The 20,093-nt window shown below is 39.0% G+C and overlaps 1 protein-coding gene across 7 annotated transcripts in view; it reads right to left on the bottom strand.

Annotated features, from left to right (window-relative positions):
• Nucleotides 1-4,171: 4,171 nt before the first annotated feature.
• The window catches only part of LOC108717103 (nuclear body protein SP140), a 49,658-nt gene continuing 33,736 nt past the window's right edge, over nt 4,172-20,093 (bottom strand). For all 7 annotated transcript variants that reach the window (XM_041563435.1, XM_018263874.2, XM_041563438.1 and 4 more), the window contains 8 exons: nt 15,213-15,311; nt 14,071-14,210; nt 12,542-12,607; nt 10,108-10,232; nt 8,577-8,646; nt 8,273-8,341; nt 6,043-6,144; nt 4,172-4,898 (listed from right to left, as the gene is read on the bottom strand). In XM_041563435.1, coding sequence (XP_041419369.1) covers nt 4,821-4,898; nt 6,043-6,144; nt 8,273-8,341; nt 8,577-8,646; nt 10,108-10,232; nt 12,542-12,607; nt 14,071-14,210; nt 15,213-15,311 — 749 coding nt within the window. In that variant the 3' untranslated portion in view covers nt 4,172-4,820. The remainder of the gene's footprint in view (nt 4,899-6,042; nt 6,145-8,272; nt 8,342-8,576; nt 8,647-10,107; nt 10,233-12,541; nt 12,608-14,070; nt 14,211-15,212; nt 15,312-20,093) is intronic.

Here is a 20,093-nt window from a genome sequence, read left to right as displayed (position 1 = left end):
GGGTCAGGGCTTCTTTGCAAAACTTTTTGTTGCAGACCAAATCCAGTGATTGATGTAATCATCAGTTGAGAGGAAATTACACTTATCTTGATTGATATCTGCATGAGCACAGAGTGTTGTGAGAGAGTCTACCCATGTATGTACCCCTTAATATGCTATAGCAGTGAACCCCAACCAGTGGCCTGTAAGCAACATGTTGCTCACCAACCCCTTGGATGTTGCTCATAATAAATAAAAACAATAAATATATAAAAACATTGAACAAGCTTTCTTTATCCACGATCAATTAAAGCATGTTTAGCAACAGTGGGTATCAAGCACAATCACTGTATCAGTATAGGTATGGGATCCGTTATCCGGAAACCCGTTATCCAGAAAGTTCCGAATTACGGAAAGGCTGTTTCCCATAGACTCCATTATAATCAAATAATCCAATTTTTAAAAAATTATTTCCTTTTTCTCTGTAATAATAAAACAGTAGCTTGTACTTGGTCCAAACTAAGATATAATGAATCCTTATTTGAAGCAAAATCAGCCTATTAGGGTTATTTAATGTTTACATGATTTTCTTGTAGACTTAAGGTGTGAAGATCCAAATTACAGAAAGACCCGTTATCCGGAAAGCCCCAGGTCCGGAGCATTCTGGATAATAGGTCCCATTCCTGTATCAAAAGTAATCATTAATAGAAGTCTCGGGTGAACGTTTTCATATAGGGAGCAAACATACATGTTGGATCCAAGGGGCAAATTCACTAAGCAGCGAAAATGCGCTAGCGACGCCTTCACCGCACTTTGCCAGGTGAATTTTTGCCAGGGCGCTGCTGATTCACTAAAATCCGAAGTTGCGCTCAGGGAGGCGAACGGTAGCGAATTTGCACAAGCGTTAATTCGTCAAGCAAAGCGAAGTTACGCTAGCGATGCCTAATTTGCATACAGCGCCAAGTTAAAGTTGAATGGACGTATATGTTGCAGCAAATACATTTCACAAGCTGGGAAACCTTCATAAAATAAAATAGAGTTGTTATTTTGCCCTACACATGTGCCCACTGTATAGTTTAGGTGCCATATGTTAGGAAATGTAGGGGGGAAGGAGGGTAGCCCCAAAAAAAATTACGATCTTTTTCAGCCTATCACCCTTAAAAAAGTAGAAGACGCCAGCGTTCTTTTTCTTCAACTATTTTTGAAGCAATCCCTATCTACTCTATTGCACTTCGCCTGGTCTGAGGTGGCGAAGGCAAGTCTGGCGCAAGAGGTAACGTTCAGTAAAATGCTCACATTAGTGAATTAGCGTAGTTACGTCCCATATGCCATAGCGCAACTTCGCCTGGCGTAAGGGTGCAAAGTAGTGCTAGAGTAGGTCTACTTTGCTAGCGAATTTACGCCAGCGCCCGTTAGTGAATTGGCGAAGTTACGAAATGACGTCACGCTGGCGAATCTGCGACAGTGTTAGTCACTTCGCCCTTTAGCGAATCAGCCCCCAAGTGTCTAAAAAGCATCCAGGGACTCCAGGCCTTAAGAAATGTATCATGTTTCTGAGATTGAAAATTGGTTAATTTTTGTCCATTGTGATCCAATCTACTTTCCATTTGAGTGCTTGAAATGGTATTGTCAGGGCCACCATTAGAAATCACGGGGGTCAGTACAACAACATTTTCTGGGCCCCGCCCAACACCAGCCCTGCCCCAGACTCCACACACCCTCAACCCACAGTAAAACATCTAAACTAAAGTAACACCAGACTAAAACATGAACACTAAAACCCATAGGTTCCCCCTACAAGTAAAAAAAAAAAATGGTGGTCAGGGCCCACCCATAAAACTTTAAAAAAAAGCTTTGCTGGTGGTCAGGGCCCCCCTACAAGCTAAAAAACCAATTGGTGGCCAGCCCCCCCCCCCTTACAAGTTTAAAAAACCAAAGGTGGTCAAGGGCCCATATACATTTTTATTTGGCCAAATACCACCCCTTACAAGTTAAAAATGCCATTGGTGGTCAGGGCCCATAGAGAATTAAAAAAAAAAACATTGGTGATCAGGGACCCCCCTTATAAGTAAAACAAAAGCATTGGTGGTAAGGGGCCCCATAGAAAATAAAAAAAACACAGGGTCCCCCTTACAAGTACAAGTAAAAAAAAAAACTTGAGATTTTGCTGGGCCTCAGTGCCCCCTGATGGTGGCCCTGGGCAATAGACAGGTGCTTATTTTTAGTTTCCTGGCTTGGAGGCAAGTTTTGGTTTTATAAATAACATTTTGACTGCCCAACATAGCCTCCCGTAGGCTGACAATCCACATAAGTACTGCCAATAGTACATCACAGGCCATAATTGGCATCCCCCAGGAATTATTTGCATGCTTGTGTTGCTCTGCAATCTTTTATACATTTGATTGTGGCTCATGGGTAAAAAAGGTAAGGGAACTATAAATATATTCAAGTCTGGAACCAAAAGCTCCAAATAGATATGGAGGAAGCTGACTGGGTACAAGCAAAAGAACAAACTAATAATTGCTCCATCAACATATATGCCAGGGAAACTTCCTATAAGTTATTGAGCAAGATGGTACATGGTACCTGCACAAAAAGCACAGTGGGACCCCAACACCAATCCGGACTGCTATAGAGGTTCCCTTGAGTAAGGTACAATGAGTCACATTTGGTGGCAACGATTCTGATGCAGAGTATACCAACTTATATATTCAGTTCTCAATATCAATCTGTGTAAACACCCAGCACAGGCTCTACTCAATAGCAAAATTACAGATATCTCAGCAACGGCACATATATTAATTACCCATGTATTTTATTTTTTTTTTTTGTTCTTCAACATTTTTATTGGGTTTTACAAAGCATAAAACATTTACAATGTAGCAGATCATATTAAAGGGATACTGTCATGGAAAAAATAATTTTTCAAAATCAATCAGTTAATAGTGCTGCTCCAGCAGAATTCTGCACTGAAATCCATTTCTCAAATGAGCAAACATTTTTTTTATATTCAATTTTGAAATTTGACATGGGGCTAGACATATTGTCAATTTCCCAGCTGCCCCAAGTCATGTGACTTGTGCTCTGATAAACTTCAATCACTCTTTACTGCTGTACTGCAAGTTGGAGTGATATCACCCCTCCCTTTCCTTCCCCAGCAGCCAAACAAAGAACAATGGGAAGGTAACCAGATAGCAGCTCCCTAACACAAGATAACAGCTGCCTGGTAGATTTAAGAACAGCACTTAATAGTAAAAACCCATGTCCCACTGAGACACATTCAATTACATTGAGAAGGAAAAACAGCAGCCTGCGAGAAAGCATTTCTCTCCTAAAGTGCAGGTACACGTCACATGACCAGGGGCAGCTGGGAAATTGACAATATGTCTAGCCCCATGTCAGATTTCAAAATTTAATATAAAAAAATCTGTTTGCTCTTTTGAGAAATGGATTTCAGTGCAGAATTCTGCTGGAGCAGCACTATTAACTAATGCGTTTTGAAAAAAACATGTTTTCCGATGACATGAAAACATTTTTTTCCCCATGACAGTATCCCTTTAAGCTTGAAAGAATAATTAAATGCAGCTGACAACACAAGATTATATAACAACTATATAAATATAAACCAAGAAATTTGAATTTACCAAATCCAGAATGTTTTATGATGATACATAACCCAATAAATAAAATAGTTAAATTTGTAACAACTCCAGAATTTTAGATTCATGCCTAGGGTCTTATCCATGTATTTACAGCAGCAAAACAGGTCATTGCTAAATCATGGTTATCACCAACGTTATCGATTGTAGTGTACTACAAAACAAACAAAAAATGTTTTACAAAGTGTGGGATCCATGGATCAGCTACAAATTCCCCCAAGGGTTTAATTATGCTACTCTATGAATATAAAGATATTGACCTAACCCCCACTATACATACGCTTAATTATATGCACCCAGTAAACGTAGACACCTCAACTAATATGTCAAGTTATACTACTGTATGTCTGAGATCATGCACAGAACTTCCTTTCTGTTATCGCTTTTAATTTGTTTGTTTACTAACAATACCCGTTTTCTTGTAAGTTAGATACCACTTGGATATGTTTCAAAATAAAGAGCAACCAGGCAAGGCAGACTACCCACCTGGAAGTGCTCAAAACTCTATGTTAAACAGAATCTGAAACTTGGAATATTGTACACACCTTTATTTAGCATGTGAACATTTGACAAGTAAAAAACATTTATGTGTAATAATTCTGGTATAATTGTGATTTTATTTTATGCATATGAAAACTTTACAAAAAAACCCAAATGTTATAAAAATAAAAAAGGTTAGGGATCCGAGCTCTATAGTCTATAATGCTATTCCTTCCCACGCCACCAAAACCTTAACCCCATAATTATACACTTCTACATTTCTTACAATTACTAACATCTTTTATCTGCCCTTATCAGACTTTGGGCCTGCTTAGCATTTTAAACATGAATCTGTGACTTTGAAGTCAATGGGCGTCAAAATAATTTTGACAGTCGTCAATTTCGATGTGTTTCGCGAATTTCGCCCATCACTAAAACCACCGTTAAGTAATTCCCAAGTAGTGAAGCACATTACATGCCAAACTGTGAAACATTTTATTGCATATAAAATATTGTGATACCCTTCATAACTGCTCTTGCCGATCTAAAATACTTTCTACAATAGCCTTAAAGCTGCCTGATAGTCTTAGCATAAAATAAAAGAAATATAATGTCATATAAAGTAATGTTTTAAAAACAAATGCAACTGCTGCAAGATTTGAAACCTCCGGTACCATTGAGTGAAGTGCTGGAAAATGCTGCTCAGGAAAGCATCAGCTGATTGAACTCCTTTTCTAACAGGCCCCGCACCTTCTCTCTCTTCTGAGGAGGGTAAGCTCCCTGCAACGAGACAAACAAAGTACAATTTATATCTTGAGATTTGCAGTTTTATATTAAAATGATCTCAGAACTGCTGGCAGTGCAATCTGGAAATAGTAGATGAAATTGACCATCAGTTTGTTATAATTCTATAAACCTTCGAATACAACAGCAGTCTGTGGGGCTCATTTATAAACTTTGCGCAGGGCAGATTGGTTGGCACAGTGAATATATTTGCACTGCACCTGGTTACATTTATAAAGATGAATAAGAGTGTGCAAACAGAATATTTTTTTCACACTGCGAATGTCTATAAGAACTTTTTTAAATATGACAAAAATCTCAAATGTTTGCAATATTATGTGCACACTCTGCACTTGAATTACACCACAACTTTGGTGGCGTTGAAAATATTCGCAAAACAGTTTCACAAATTGCGAATTTAAGTTAATGTCAATGCTATTTTCGCACACAACAACCTCGCACAGTGGGCGCACTCGTGCAAACACCTGTCTCATTTGCGAGCCATTTGCGAAAGTTTATTCTCAACGCGAATTCACAAAAAACGGAAAGACGGGCACAGTAGTGCAATATTTTAGCATTCAGGAAAAAAACATGGGCACTACATATAATATGGGCTGCGCAGACGTTATAAATGAGCCCCTGTATGTTTATCCATAACAACTGCTACAGTTGGCAGATTGGGGGCCTATGTGTTAAAAACTATTTAGCTCTATTTGCTTGTCTACTGTTTTAATATTTCAAATGTTGTGAAATACTTTCAAAAGATTGTGTGTAGATTGTGTCCCTTACCTTAAAGATGTAACAGTGTTTTAATGGTGAAGGCCTGCTCATGGTCTTTTATACTGCAGGAGGGCCATATTTATGGGGTGTCATTGACTGACACCCCATAAATGCCAGACTTAGAAGTTAGTTGGTTCCCAAGGAACAATACACCATGCTCCACATACATATCATACATATTTCTTGCACTGTAAGATTCAGTTTTTACTTATAAACCTGAATTCTTTCCCATGATTAGGAGTATTTGCAGCCAAGGCAATACTACTTGTCCACTTACCCACTGCTCACTATCTCCTTCCCCAATTACTCACTTAGGAACTCACTCTTCCCCAACCCACACCAGTTGCTCATTGGTTCTTACTATAACAGTCAGAATGACATCACTGATGAAGTTCCACGGGCATTCTCCACTGCCACCTTCCATTTCGTGGAGTCGCTTCTTCAGGAGATCCAGTTCCTTAGGCTGTGCAAAAGAAAGCACTCATACTCATATCAATGTTCCTTATGCTAATAGTACACAAAGCAAGTTACTGGATAGAGATAATTACTAGATGCTACTTGCTATGGGTTATTAGATCACTAGCAAACTATGCATCTTTTAGCCCGTTAACCTTTGATAGAAAATCATATTAATCTCAAGGTACAGCTCAGTGGGAAAATGGATTACCCATGTCTCAGAACCTGAACAGCTGCACTAAAGGAATTAGCAATTACCCTGGCCCAGATCTCCAGCAAATGGTTTATCTGGCACAGAGGAAAAAACAAGCAGAATGTGAAGAATGATATAGCATATGTAGACTGCACTTACTCCAGGACAATTCTTTGATTTGGAATGGGTCCCACACCAATCAGAGAAATAGTGGGCATAAGTGATAATTTAGGGGTTAGCAGAGATAGGTCAGGAGTCCAGTCAAAGTAGATGTATCAGATTGATATTTCTGCTGAAAGCCAACTAGGTGACATGACTGTAAGGTGTGTTTGAAACCTTTTATTTTTCACGTTAGCATCCCTAATTAGCACTTTGTTTGTTTTTTGCATACACATCTATTAAAGGGTGATTCGCCTTTACAACTTTTAGTATGTTATAGAATGGCTAATTCTAAGCAGATTTTTTGTAGTTTTTTAATTATTTGCCTTCTTCTTCTTGCTTTTTACAGCTTTCTAAAAATCAAATGCTCTGTAAGGCTACACATTTATTGTTATTGTTACTTTTTATTACTGATCCTTCTATTCAGGCCTTTCTTCATATTCCAGTCTTTTTATTCCAGTCTTTTATTCAAATCAGTGCATGGTTGCTAGGGTAATTGGGACCCTAGCAAACAGATGGCTGAAATTGCAAAACTGGAGAGCTGCTGAATAAAAAGCCAAATAACTCAAAAACCACAAATAATAAAAAATGAAAACCACTTGCAAATTGTCTTAGAATAACACTCTTTACATCATACTACATTTTAATTTAAAAGTGAACAACCCCTATAAAAGCTACAGGAAACCATAGTAATTTCCATGCTCAGTGAGTTTTTAGGGAGGCCATAGCAAACTAAATCCGTGTATAGAAACCAGAATAGAATGTAGTTAATTCAATTACAATCTCGATGTCTACCATAAGATTGTGGGTCACTCTGCATGGGTAATTGTTTCCTGAAAATCAATATGTATCCCTAGCTAGAATTTCTTGTGTAAGGCATGACCTTGCTACCATGGCAGATAGCAATCGGGACTTTGACCAGAAGCCATAGCCCTAACACTGAACAATAAGAAACGTGGTTACATTAAAGCATGCGATAAATAAATTACTAGCATCAGAATTTAATAATCAGCCTTGTAGCATCAGCTTTTACTATAGGCCAACCTAATTTTCTGCTTAAAGGAAACCTATACCACCCAAACAATGTAGGTCTCTATAAAAATATATTGCATAAAACAGCTCATGTGTAAAACCCTGCTTCATGTAAATAAACCATTTTCATAATAATATACTTTTCTAGTAGTTTGTGCCATTGGGTAATCATAAATAGAAAATTGGCATTTTAAAAAATAAGGGCCGCCCCCTGGGATCGTATGATTCACTGTACTCACAAACATACCCACAAACCATACTTGTTATGTGACATGAGCCAATGAACAGACAGAGTTCTGTCTTTTGCTTCAACACTTCTTCCTGTTACAGTTAGAGTTGAAGTATTTCTGGTCAGGTGATCTCTGAGGCAGCACACAGACCATCACGAAATGGTGGCTCAAGGCAAGAGATGTAAAAGGGCAAGACTTACTTAAATATATATTCCAGTTTGATAAGATTCTTTAATATGCCACTTAAGATGATGTAAACTATCTGTTGCTTAAGTGTTCATTTTGGGGGTATCGTTTTCCTTTAATAATTTAAGCCATTTCTATTTTTAGGGTTTAGTTTTCCTTTAAAACCACCCATATACTTAAAAACATACATCACCACCCACTCATACCATGGTAAAGGAAATGCTCTTAAAAATGATTAAAGGGGTGGATCACCTTTTAATTAATATTCTAAGACTATCTTCCTCCACCCTTAATCTTCTGGGATCTTTATAGAGTCACAAATGAGATGGCTTTACCTTGCTTTGAATTATAGAAAGCTCGTTGTTGGGGTCACAGAGAACATGGAGCAGGAAGTACTGGCAGCTCTAAAAGAGAATAGAGAAAAATGTTATGCACTTAGGGTGTTGGAGATATTCTGCATAATATAGATGCTATATTTAGTATGGGAACAGATGGTCTAGCAACTACAACAAAGGCTGACATGTTTTATTTCTAAACATTGGGAAGGCATGGCATTGTGGTGGACAGACAGATTGGTAATTGCATAGCTGGACACACAGCGCTCATAGCATAGTGATGTTATTTGATCTCCCAACTTACCAGCAGCTGTTGAGGTTCACTGTGCTTCCGCATCTGCTGCATCTTGCAAAATGTGCAAATCCAAGGTTCACTTAATAAATAGGCAAAAGAGTACAATAATTGAATAGCTGAATGCTGATTGTTCACCAGAAATAAAGACTTTTTTTAATGGGTTTTCATCTTTTATTTTTTCCCATCTTTCCCAAATTGAAATTAAAAGGGGTGGTTTGCCTTTAAGTTAACTTTTAGTATGTTATAGAATGGCCAATTCTACGCAAAGTTTGTATTGGTCTTCATTATTTATTTATTTTTTTATAGTGTTTGAAATATTTGCCATTCTTCTTCTGACTCCAGCTTTGAAATGGGGGTCACTGACCCCATCTAAAAATCAAATGCTTTGTGAGGATAAAAAGGTATTGTTACTGCTAATTTTTTATTATTCATCTTTCTATTCAGGCCTCTCCTATTCATATTCCAGTCTCTTATTCAAATAAATGCATAGTTGCTAGGGTAATTTGGCCCCTAGGAACTAAATTGCTGAAATTGCAAGTGGAGAGCTGCTGAATAAAAAGCTAAATAACTTAAAAACCACAAATAATAAAAAATAAAAACCAATCGCAAATTGTCTCAGAATATCCCTCTCTACATTATACTAAAGTTAATCAAAAGGTGAACAACACCTTGAAATTTAATGTTTATGTCTCGGATTTCAATCTGGCAGCTCAATATTCCAGGTGCAGATTCTGAACTGTTACAATTTTATTGATACATTTAGTTGATACATTTCTCTGTGTTCATCTGTGGAATATTAGTGGAAAGTGAATAACCCCTTTAATCACGATAAATCCAGAGTTTTCGTTATTTCTTGAGCTAAACAGGTCAAACAGGGAAACAAGCCACTCCAAGTTTTGTCTTTGCCAAATAGATAATAAGAAATATTATAGGGCCTGTTATCCTTAATGCTCTGGACCTGGGGTTTTACGGATATGGGATCTTTCCGTAATTTGGATTTTCATACCTTAAGTCTACTAGAAAATAAGGATTCATTATATCTTAGTTGGTATCAAATACAAAGTACTGTTTTATTACTATAGAGAAAAAGGAAATCATTTTTAAACATTTGGAATTATTTGGATAAAATTGAGTCAATGGGAGATGGCCATTCCGTAATTTGAGCTTTCTGGATAACTGGTTTCCGGATAACAGATCCCATACCTGTAATATAATTATGAACTTTGCAGGAGTCTCCTTGCTGGGCCTGCTGTATGGTGTTTATGCCACTAGGCACTCCATTTACACAGCAGTAGAAATAAAAGTATGCATGTGAGTAGGAAAGGGCATTAAACTGGTGTTGGAGCCTAAATTCTAAGTATACAAACACCTATAGTAAAATACTAGCTAGGACAATGACAGTGTCCAGCTATAATGTAATTGCATAAAATATGGGACATTTGAATATTAATGTAAAAAGTTAGGATAAATGACATTATAAGTAAAGAGCAAATACTAGCAAGACTATAGTGTACAATAAGATTCTCTGCCACTGACGAACCTAAAGGACTCCATCGCTGTTGTGGATGGCTCGTGGCAATTGCTGTGAAATGCACGGGGACACTCCTCACAGCACAGCAGGTCCCCACCGTCGCCACACACGCTGCACTCGTCATCATTTTGTTGCTGTAAGAACATAAAGGTAAACGATAATACAATCAAAATAAACTGTAACCATAAGCAAGACAAGTTTAGAATGAGAAGAATTACGGCATAAGAATAAGTGGCCAGCTCCATGTTGTAGCTCCCACCCTTTCCAGCTATAGTCAGGTGATCCCAGTGGTGGCCAATGAAAGGACAACCAGGTTTGGGAGTTTTAACCTTGAAAGCAGCAAGTAAGTTGCAGGTAAAACTTAGTCCCTGCATAAAATGTATAATGAATGTATAATGAAGCAATAGAATTCTTAATGAATCAGATGCAAGTTGAGTGGAGGACTGGCCATACCAGGGATGACTTTGACGTAGTTGACCGGCTTAAATACATTGCAATATATGGACAAACAATCCCTGTTTTGTTTAAAGGCTGCCAACAGACCGAGCAGCTTATTGGCCTGTGTGTGGGGCCATCCGACAGACATCCCCGATTGATATATGTAACGGTCGGCACCCAACACCAGAACAGATGCCAAGCACCCTGGTCTCGGTTCGTGCTTCACCTGTAGTGTGACCGCCTTTGGCTTCGGGGGGAGCCCTCAGCTACTTGGATGCCACCAGGACTTAAACGAAAGGTGCAAGGCCAGATGTTCTGGATAGGCAGAGGGGCACAACTGTTTAGCGAGAGTCTTTGGGCAGAAGGTCGTTAGGCAAATAGAGTAGTCAGATCAGGCCGGGTCGTGGCAGGCAGAGAATAAATGTAGTCAGGCAGGCAAGGGTCAAACCAGGAAGTCAATCAGAGGGTTTAAAGCAGAATTGGCATCAGATATCAGGCAAGGGGTCACAATAAGTAATCAAAACAGGTATTCAGGAACAGGGCAAGGTACTGTAGCTTTAATGAGCCTTAAATACTTTCAAATTTGGCACCATTGCGCGCTGGCGTCATAACGCTAGTGTTCCTTTAAATAACAAGGAGGCACGCGCGCACCCCTTAAGGATTCAAGATGGCACCGGACACGGAGCGGCTTGGCGGGCCTCCCCACCGCACCACTGGACCACCAGGGTAAGTCGGATTCCATATAATATCTGACTGAAAGTCTGCCAGATGTCGATCTGGCAGGGTAAAAAATCCCCGTAGGATGGCGGCAGCATCTGTTTGTTGATGCGATCTGACTGCCCGCATGGCCTCCATTCTGATCCGATGGTTGGGTCCAAGGGCCCACGATCGGATAAGCTGATATCGCCCACCTCAACATGGGCATATCAGGGAGAGATCTGCTCATTTCGTGGCATCGCCAAACAAGCGGATCTCCCTGTGTATGGCCACCTTACGGCATTTGTCACAAAATTTGACACAAAAATGGAGTTTTAATAAATGGGCCCCTTGGTGTCACCTGAGTAACACTAACATGTACCAATGGAATTAATTGCTTAACAAGATGTTCTATTTAAATCGACTCACTAAAATTGGAGCAAATGTTCAGATTAAAGCCCTTGTTGAATAGACAGTCAGTACAGCCCAAAATGAAAAACTTGGACTATTACCTAGATATTTGTGTGAACAGCTTTAGAGAATGATCCACAATACTATAACCCATGCACACGTATACATTCCACATAGCATATATTCATTAATGAATGACTGACATTCACAGCTAGATTTAAGTAAAACTACGGCTCACAGGAGTTGATCCTATATCAATGCAGGTATTGTAGGCCTCTCCGTGGCATTTTACAGAAACATTTCAAGCATGTAGGCATATTGGTACATTTGCTGGTTCAGAGCCCAAAGCAATATTTTTAGAAAAGCAAATTCCATTTGTATTAAGCTGTCACACTGTACTTAAAAGGAATCTTTTTATAATCAGGATTCTCATGGTTCTTCCTTAACCTAGTGACCAGTGTCGGACTGGGACACCAGGGGTCCACCATAAAACCTTAGACCAGGGGCCACTTTTAGAAATATTATTCTTCATCTCCTCAATCAACCTCTATTAGTCTGTTTTCTTTACATACTATAATCAATTATTCCATCTATTTAGCCTCTTTGTTCTCATAGAAATAGGGAATGGCTATGAAATAGGCCAAAAGTTTAGCAGCATGAGGGCCCACTGATACCTTGGCCTACCAGGAGTTTTCCTGGTATCCCGGTGGGCCAGTCCGACACTGCTAGTGACTAATATTAGCACTAGGATGTGAAGAACAAATTCAGGGATTTTCAGTGCAGTTGTACCCCACATTTACCTGTAGGAGGCAACCTCTCACCCTTTAAACATAGCTACATAAAGCAGAGAACGGGCTACACAAATGTACAGTTTTCTATGTGTATCAGAAATACTTACTGAGGAGTCACAGTCAGTGCAAATGTCACAACAGCAACCAGCATCATGCAAACTCAGGAGTTTCTTCTGCAAAGTAAAATACCAAGTATTAATAAAAAAGTATAACTACTAAATACGCCTTGAAAGGGTTCTGTTGTGGACTGCATCTGTTGCTCTTTACTCAACTGAATGACATGCACGTTAGGAAATACCATATTTTATCTACTGAACTAAGGGCACCTACTAAAGGTTCAGCATGTCTATATTAGTAATGATGGTCACAGGAGCTCACCATCTTTTTTTGCTAGGAGTGTCGCGACTCTGCATATGCTCAGTGTGCTGTTGAGATGCTAAGCTTAGTGGTCGTCACAAATCATCAAGCAGTTAGGTCTGCCTGTACTAGAAGCTGATTCTACAGGGGTGATTATTAAATTCTGATGCTGGCCGTGCTGGTTCCAGAGCTGCTTTATAATGAGAATCTGAAATAATTGCTAATCAGCCTTGTATCATGACATTTATATTCTGTATATACAGTATATTGTGAGTGGGTTCCTAAGCTCAGAAAGTGACAGCAGCACAGAGCATGTGCAGTGAATCAGCAGAAAAGAAGATGGGGAGCTACTGGGGCATCTTTGGAGGTACAAATACTCACAGCTAAAATGCTGTGGTTAGCTCAGGCTGGTACAGGAGCCAAAAACATAATGTACAACATTTCTACCTAACTTCCTTAGTTAAGCTTTAGTTCTCCTTTAAAGTATTGCTGCCTGCGTTGACTGTGTGTTGGAAGGGGAAGTTAATCATTTCCATTTATTTTATTTTATGTTATAGAAACATTATGGTGAGTTTTGAGGGAATGGGGTTACTGAGATGAGTAGGAATGGGGGTAAGGTACATCAAACAAAACAACCTTGGTTGACATTGATTCAAGTCTGCCCAGTAGATCTTACAATCTAATTCTTGTTGAGCTAAAATGATTCAACGTTTGGTATCAATGCCTTGTTCTAAAGGGACATTGGAGGCAGGAGAATCAGTTAAAACTAAAGGGGTGGTTCACCTTTAAGTTTACTAAGCAACTCTTCTAAGCAACTCCTTTTTTTTTTTTTATAGTTTTTGAATTATTTGAATTATTTTCTTCTGACTCTTTCCAGCTTTCAAATGGGGGTCACTGACCCTATCTAAAAACAAATGCCCTGTAAGGCTATAAATATATTGTTATTGCTATATTATTACTTATTGCTTATTATTACACATCTTTCTATGCAGGGCCTCTCCTATTCATATTCCAGTCTCTTAGTCAAATCAATGCATGGTTGCTAGGGTCATTTGGACCCCAGCTACCAGATTGCTGAAATTGCCAACTGGAGAGCTGCTGAATAAAAAGTTAAATAACCACAAATAATAAAAAATGAAAACCAATTGCATATTGTCTCAGAATATCACTCTCTACATCATACTAAAAGTTAAATTAAAGGTGAACAACCCCTTTAACTATTTTAACATTTTTTAAAATAAACATTTACAAAGTATATTACTTGGAAAAATACACTTGCCTGTAACAGAGTATTTAGGGGCTCTCCTCTTACGCAGATCTGTGCATCCCAGGTGTTGGAGTCTGGGACTCCACTGAGAGCCAGGAATTGCAAAGGAGTGCACCATCTGTTGGAGGTTCGAATGCATTTTCCACAGTTACCTTAAGGAAAGTGTAACAAGAACAGTGACAATTACAATTAGAATAAGCACTCCCCAGCTACAGGTATATACACCTACTGATATTCTCAGTTACCCCTCAACCCCTGCCAGAGACATGGTATGAAAAAAGCACCTATTCATGTCTATAGGTCCAAGGTCCTGAACAGTGTTGAATACATATTAGCACAAGTATGGGATTCCTTATCCGGAAACCTGTTATCAAAAAGGCTCTGAATTTCAGGAAGGCTATCTCCCATAAATTGACATTTTAAGCGAATAATTCAAATTTTTGAAAATATGATTTCCTTTTTCTCTGAAATAATAAAACATAACCTTATAAAAAGCTACATGAAACTGTATTAGTGAAAGAACAATCACAGTAGATTTATTTAAAGGGCAAGTCAACCCTGAAATAAAAATTTGCAACTTGCCAGTATACATTTATTAAAACTTTTCAGTGCTTTTTATTTGCTAGTTATTAGTAAAAACAGTTGCTATTGAAAGCAGCATTTGCTTGCTCCTGGTTGTTACTTTTTAAACAATGTTGTAAAAGTCTTGGTTCCCCAGCAAAGACAGGTCTGTTTATCAGCTGCCTTGTCTTACATTGTATCAACAGTCTGAGCCACCAGTGCAGAGAACTACTTTAAATAGCAATACATATACAAATAATGTAAACACAATGGAAACTTTGTAATGAATCTATATTGCAAAGTTGCTTAGAATTATGTTTTCTTTTATTAGGCTAAACATTTTTTTTTTGGGTTGACATTCCCTTTAATGTTTATATGTTTGTTTGGTGTATTTAGGGGATTTCTTTCAGCAAAAAGATCCACAAGATTAATTTTAATCTTTATTATTTCTGAATAAAATAGGGTGGGATATATACATGATTCCTTCTGCAATATTCACTACCAGACAATATAAACTGTTTCTTGATCTAATATGTAAATGTTCTGAGGGATTGTTTGTTTGGATATTTATTGTTTATCAATCTTGTACTCACCTTGCCCAAAACGGTTTACATGCAACGTTCCTTCAAAATCTCCACATGACACAGGCAGCGTATATTGCACGGGCACAACATCAGATGTGGCTAACTTGACTAAAAAGGACACAAATGTTTAGGAAAATAAAAGAGCTATCTCTAGAGCTAACGTTGTATGATTGTCTTATCACACAATCAATAAGCAAGAAGTTAAGCATTTAATTGTCACCTGTTTAAAAGCAAATATCTTATTGATTGCTATGGGTTACTGCTCATGGGAATACTTGTGTCTGCCTGTTATTACATATGGGTGGAGGATTATTTTAAATTTGAGATTATTATAGGCTCAATTACACAGGTAGTTCATCTAAAAAATTTAAATTAATTTTCTTTATTTTGAACCATTTAACATTTTGTTCACCAGCTAGGAATTTTACCAAACTGATTGCTACGGTCCAAATTACCCTAGCAACCATTCATTGATTTGAATAAGAGACTGGAATATGAATAGGAGAGGCCTGAATAGAAAGATGAGTTATAAAAAGTAGCAATAACAATACATTTGTAACTTTACAGAGAATTTGTTTTTAGATGGGGTCAGTAACACCCATTTGAAAGCTGGAAAGAGGCAGAAGAAGAAGGCAAAAAATTAAAAAATTATAAAAAAGAAAAATTAAGTGCAGTTGATAAGTTGCTTAGAATTAGTCATTCTATTACAAACTAAAAGTTAACTGAAAGGTCATATGAAAATTCAGGGACACCTCTAATACAATATTACAACTATTGGGTTTGCACGCTCACAAAAACCTGCAAATACACAGTGGTATGAATTATAAAAAATGGTATATATGTCTTTTTTTTTTTTATAACTTGCAAGTTTATTGTGAAACAGCAAGTCAAAATGTACATACTTAGAAAGTATAAACAGGTCAGTAACGCAAATGACACAAGCATAGAGTACCATCATAAGCAAATTACACAATGAACAAGCAGAGTGAGAGGAAATAACAGAAAAGAGAAAACATAATAGAACAATAAAATGGATCGTACATGGTATACGGAAAGTTTCCCAGTGCATGAAGGAACAAAATGAGGACTACAAACAGTTACGATAGCAAATAGACTAAATGCATAATTCACAAACATCACTACTGGAGTTGTACAGAGTGCCAATCATCCCAGATTTGCGCACATTTAGTTCTAGCTTCCAGTGACCCCGCTGCCAACCGCTCCATAGACTCTCTAGAATCTAGCTGTTTAAGCAGATGCTGAATGTTAGGAGTCTCTGATTGCTTCCAAGATTGTGCTATCAAGTTAGCTGCAGCATTGAATACATGAAACAGAAGCTTACGGTTTAATCCAGCAAGATGTGAAGGGTAAAGTTGAAGAAGGGCCTCCTGGGGCTGAAAAGGTAGCGTGTATCCCAGTCGAGTCGTCAGGAGACCAAAAACAGCAGTCCAAAAAGGTCTAATAACGGGGCAATGCCACCACATGTGCAAGAGCGTCCCAAGTTGCCCACATTTTCGCCAGCATTGTGGGGAATACTGTGGATTCATAGAGGCAATACGTTGTGGGGTAAGGTACCATCTGTGCGTAATTTTGGTGTGCGTTTCAACATGGTTGGTACAACTGGTAGCACCTCTGGTAGCAGCTAAAACCTTGCACCATTGTTGCGGAGAGATCTGGAGTTGGAGCTCATCCTCCCATTTCAGCATATATGAAAATTTAAAATCCTCAGGCAGCTGGAGTTGTTGCCGATAACAGTCCGAGATGATGCCCTTACCATTCCACGCTTTACCACACAGGTGCGTCATCCCAGTATTGTAGCTTGCAGCAGCAGCTTTCGAAGAATGGGATCTCAAAAGATGACATATTTGCAGGTATGTATAATGCTGGGAGTGTGGCAGACCAAAACTTGCAACCAGATCCTCAAACCTCTTCATAGTAGAGGCAACGTACAACTGACCAACGTTATATATCCCACAAAGCTCCCAAGAACGGAGATTAACATTTGGAATAAGATATTTCAAAGCTGCAATAGGGGTCAAAGAAGACGGGAACGTTTTAATCCTGAGCTTGGTAGTCATAGTGTCCCAAACATGCAAGGAGAGCTGAGTGGTTGGCAGCAGGGTCAAAGTCGAAGGCCTATTGCGCCTAGGAAGCCAAAACAGCTGAACCAAATTTTTATCTACGGCAAAGCCGGCTTCCAAATCCACCCAATTTCGGAAACCAGGGGGGGAGTGTGCACGGACCACCGTTTCCAGTATGGTAGCTATATAGTACATTTTGATGTTAGGAATGCCCAATCCTCCAACATTTCTAGCATACCGGGAGCAACGAAAAGCTATACGCGGGGGCTTATTAGCCCAGATATATTTGTTAATGGTGCGTTGCAGAGCAGGGCTAAAATGTGGGGGAAGTGCTATGTGAAGGGTCCGGAACAGATAAAGTATTTTAGGGAGGATGTTCATCTTTATTGATACGATCCTACCTAGCCAAGACACAGATTCCCCCTTCCACCGAAGACATTCAGCTTCCACCAATCTAAGAAGTGGCTGATAATTCAATTTATAAATGTTAGCAGGGTCCCTGGGCAGTTTCAATCCTAGATATTGCAAATAGGAATCCCTCCATTCAAAATCATACTCTTGTTGAAACCTTTGCAAGGAAAGATGCGGGATGTTAAATGGAAGAGCCTGGGATTTAGACTGATTAATTTTAAACCAGGAAACCGATTGGAACTCTAGTATTTCCTTGAATACATTAGGAAGTGAAATCGGGATATTCCTAAGAGTGAGTAAAATATCGTCCGCGAAGAGCCCAATTTTATGCTGTTCGGCAAGGGTGGATATTCCCATGATGTCTGGGTTATCTCTAATTTTAGAAGCCAATGGTTCGACCATCAATGCAAATATGAGGGGGGACAAGGGACAACCCTGCCTCGTACCATTCGATATCTGGAAGGCGTCCGATAGGGCCCCTGCCGTGGATACTCTAGCAGAGGGGTTGGTGTACAAAGGATGTACTGCTTTTAAGAACGTTGGACCTAATTGAAAATGTCTAAGAGTTTCGGCCATATAGTCCCAGTTGACCCTATCGAACGCCTTCTCCGCATCAAGCGATAAAACCAAGGCTGGGGTCTTCTGAGTTTTCAGTATGTGTATGATATTATGAAATCTACGGGTACTATCAGAGCCCTGTCTATTTAAGATAAAGCCAACTTGGTTAGGATTAATTAGCGACGGGAGAACCTGGTTTAGGCGAAGAGCTAAAATTTTGGCATAGAGCTTCAGATCTGTGTTCAGGAGAGCAATCGGGCGATAACTCTGACACAGGTCTTGAGGTTTCCCAGGTTTGGGGATCGTTACTATATGAGCTTGTAAGTATTCTGGAGCGATCGACCCAGTGTCCATAATGTTCTGGTAGACGTGGAGTAAAGATGGTGTGAGTATAGTCGAGAACAATTTATAATAAATGTTAGAAAAACCATCAGGGCCAGGGGATTTGTTGGTTTTAAGGTTCTTAATCGCCGCAGCAATCTCCTCCCCCGAAATCGCTGCGTTCAGGATGTCTATGTGCGATTGGGAGGGGGAGGGAGTGTCAAATCCTTTAAATACCTTTTAATAACGTCCAGGGTGGGCTTCACCATGGCAGCATCTGTTCCTAAGTTATATAGGCCCGAGTAATATTTAGCGAACTGATCTGCAATCGCTTTGGGGTCTGTTATATTGCCCTGGGTAGAAGCCAAGTGGCTAATTCTAGATTGGGCTTGCTGTTTTTTTAATTGTGCTGCAAGCAGTTTGTCCGCTTTGTTGCCTTTAGTGTAGAATAACTTTTTAAGCAATTTCAGCCTATAGGAGGTTTTTGCAGACAGAATGTCATTCAGTTTTTGTCTTGTTTCAGCTAATTCCGGCAGAGATGGGGAGATTTTACGTTGAAATACTAGTTTTTCAAGATCTCTAAGCTTCGTTTCCAATTGCAATTGAGTCTCCTCCCTAGATTTTTTAAGAGTCTTCGCAAGAGAGATAAATTCCCCACGAAGGACTGCTTTATGAGCCAGCCAAACTGTTTGCGGGTTGACTTCCCCTCCGGAATTTTCGGCAAAATAATGTGTAATAGTCTGTTCTATATGCTTTTTGTGCTCTTCTCTAAGTAACAAGCCACCGTTCAAGCGCCACGGCAGTTTGTCCCCAAGAGAGGTGTAATTTGGGATCTCAAGACCTATGGGGGCGTGATCAGACCATGTCCGTAACCCTATCCAGGCTTTGGTAGTTTGAGCGATACGAAAATAGAATCACAGCACCATCCAAAGCGTATTTTTTCTTAAAAAGCCTTTATTGCATTCTCTGGCTTGGATCTCGAATAAACAACGTTTCAGGCCTATGTGGCCCTTTGTCAAGTTAACAAATTACTGCTGATTGCACAGTTTTATACTCACATATTAGATCGCCCTCTAGGGGCCAACAACCAAAATTGATTGATACAAAAAAAGAGGGACATAAAGGCAACATTGTCAGATACATTATAGCATATGGAAAAGTATCCACTTATTTCCTGTAGATTCTATTCTTCCTGTAAAGGATTTAATTCTCATAGTATGGTATCTGCAAGACAATAAAAATGACCAATGTTTGTGGACAAAATGATTTAATACTAATATTAAAAACAATCATTAAAATACTATCGGTATATGGGATGTAAGTCATATTCGCGATTAAGGCCATGGGGTTCCAGTGTTTCCAGACGACGTATCCATTGTGCTTCCTTTTTTAGCAACATTTTAACGCGGTCACCGCCGCGCCGAAGTTTTGGAATATTGTCAATTATCTGAAATTTTAATTGCTGGACCCCATGACGAAAACACTGGGGCATATTGAGAGATGGGGTCCCTGAGGTAGA

The sequence above is a fragment of the Xenopus laevis genome, chromosome 5L (assembly GCF_017654675.1).
Source record: "Xenopus laevis strain J_2021 chromosome 5L, Xenopus_laevis_v10.1, whole genome shotgun sequence".
NCBI lineage: Eukaryota > Metazoa > Chordata > Amphibia > Anura > Pipidae > Xenopus > Xenopus laevis.
This window is presented reverse-complemented; position numbering and strand designations above follow the sequence as displayed.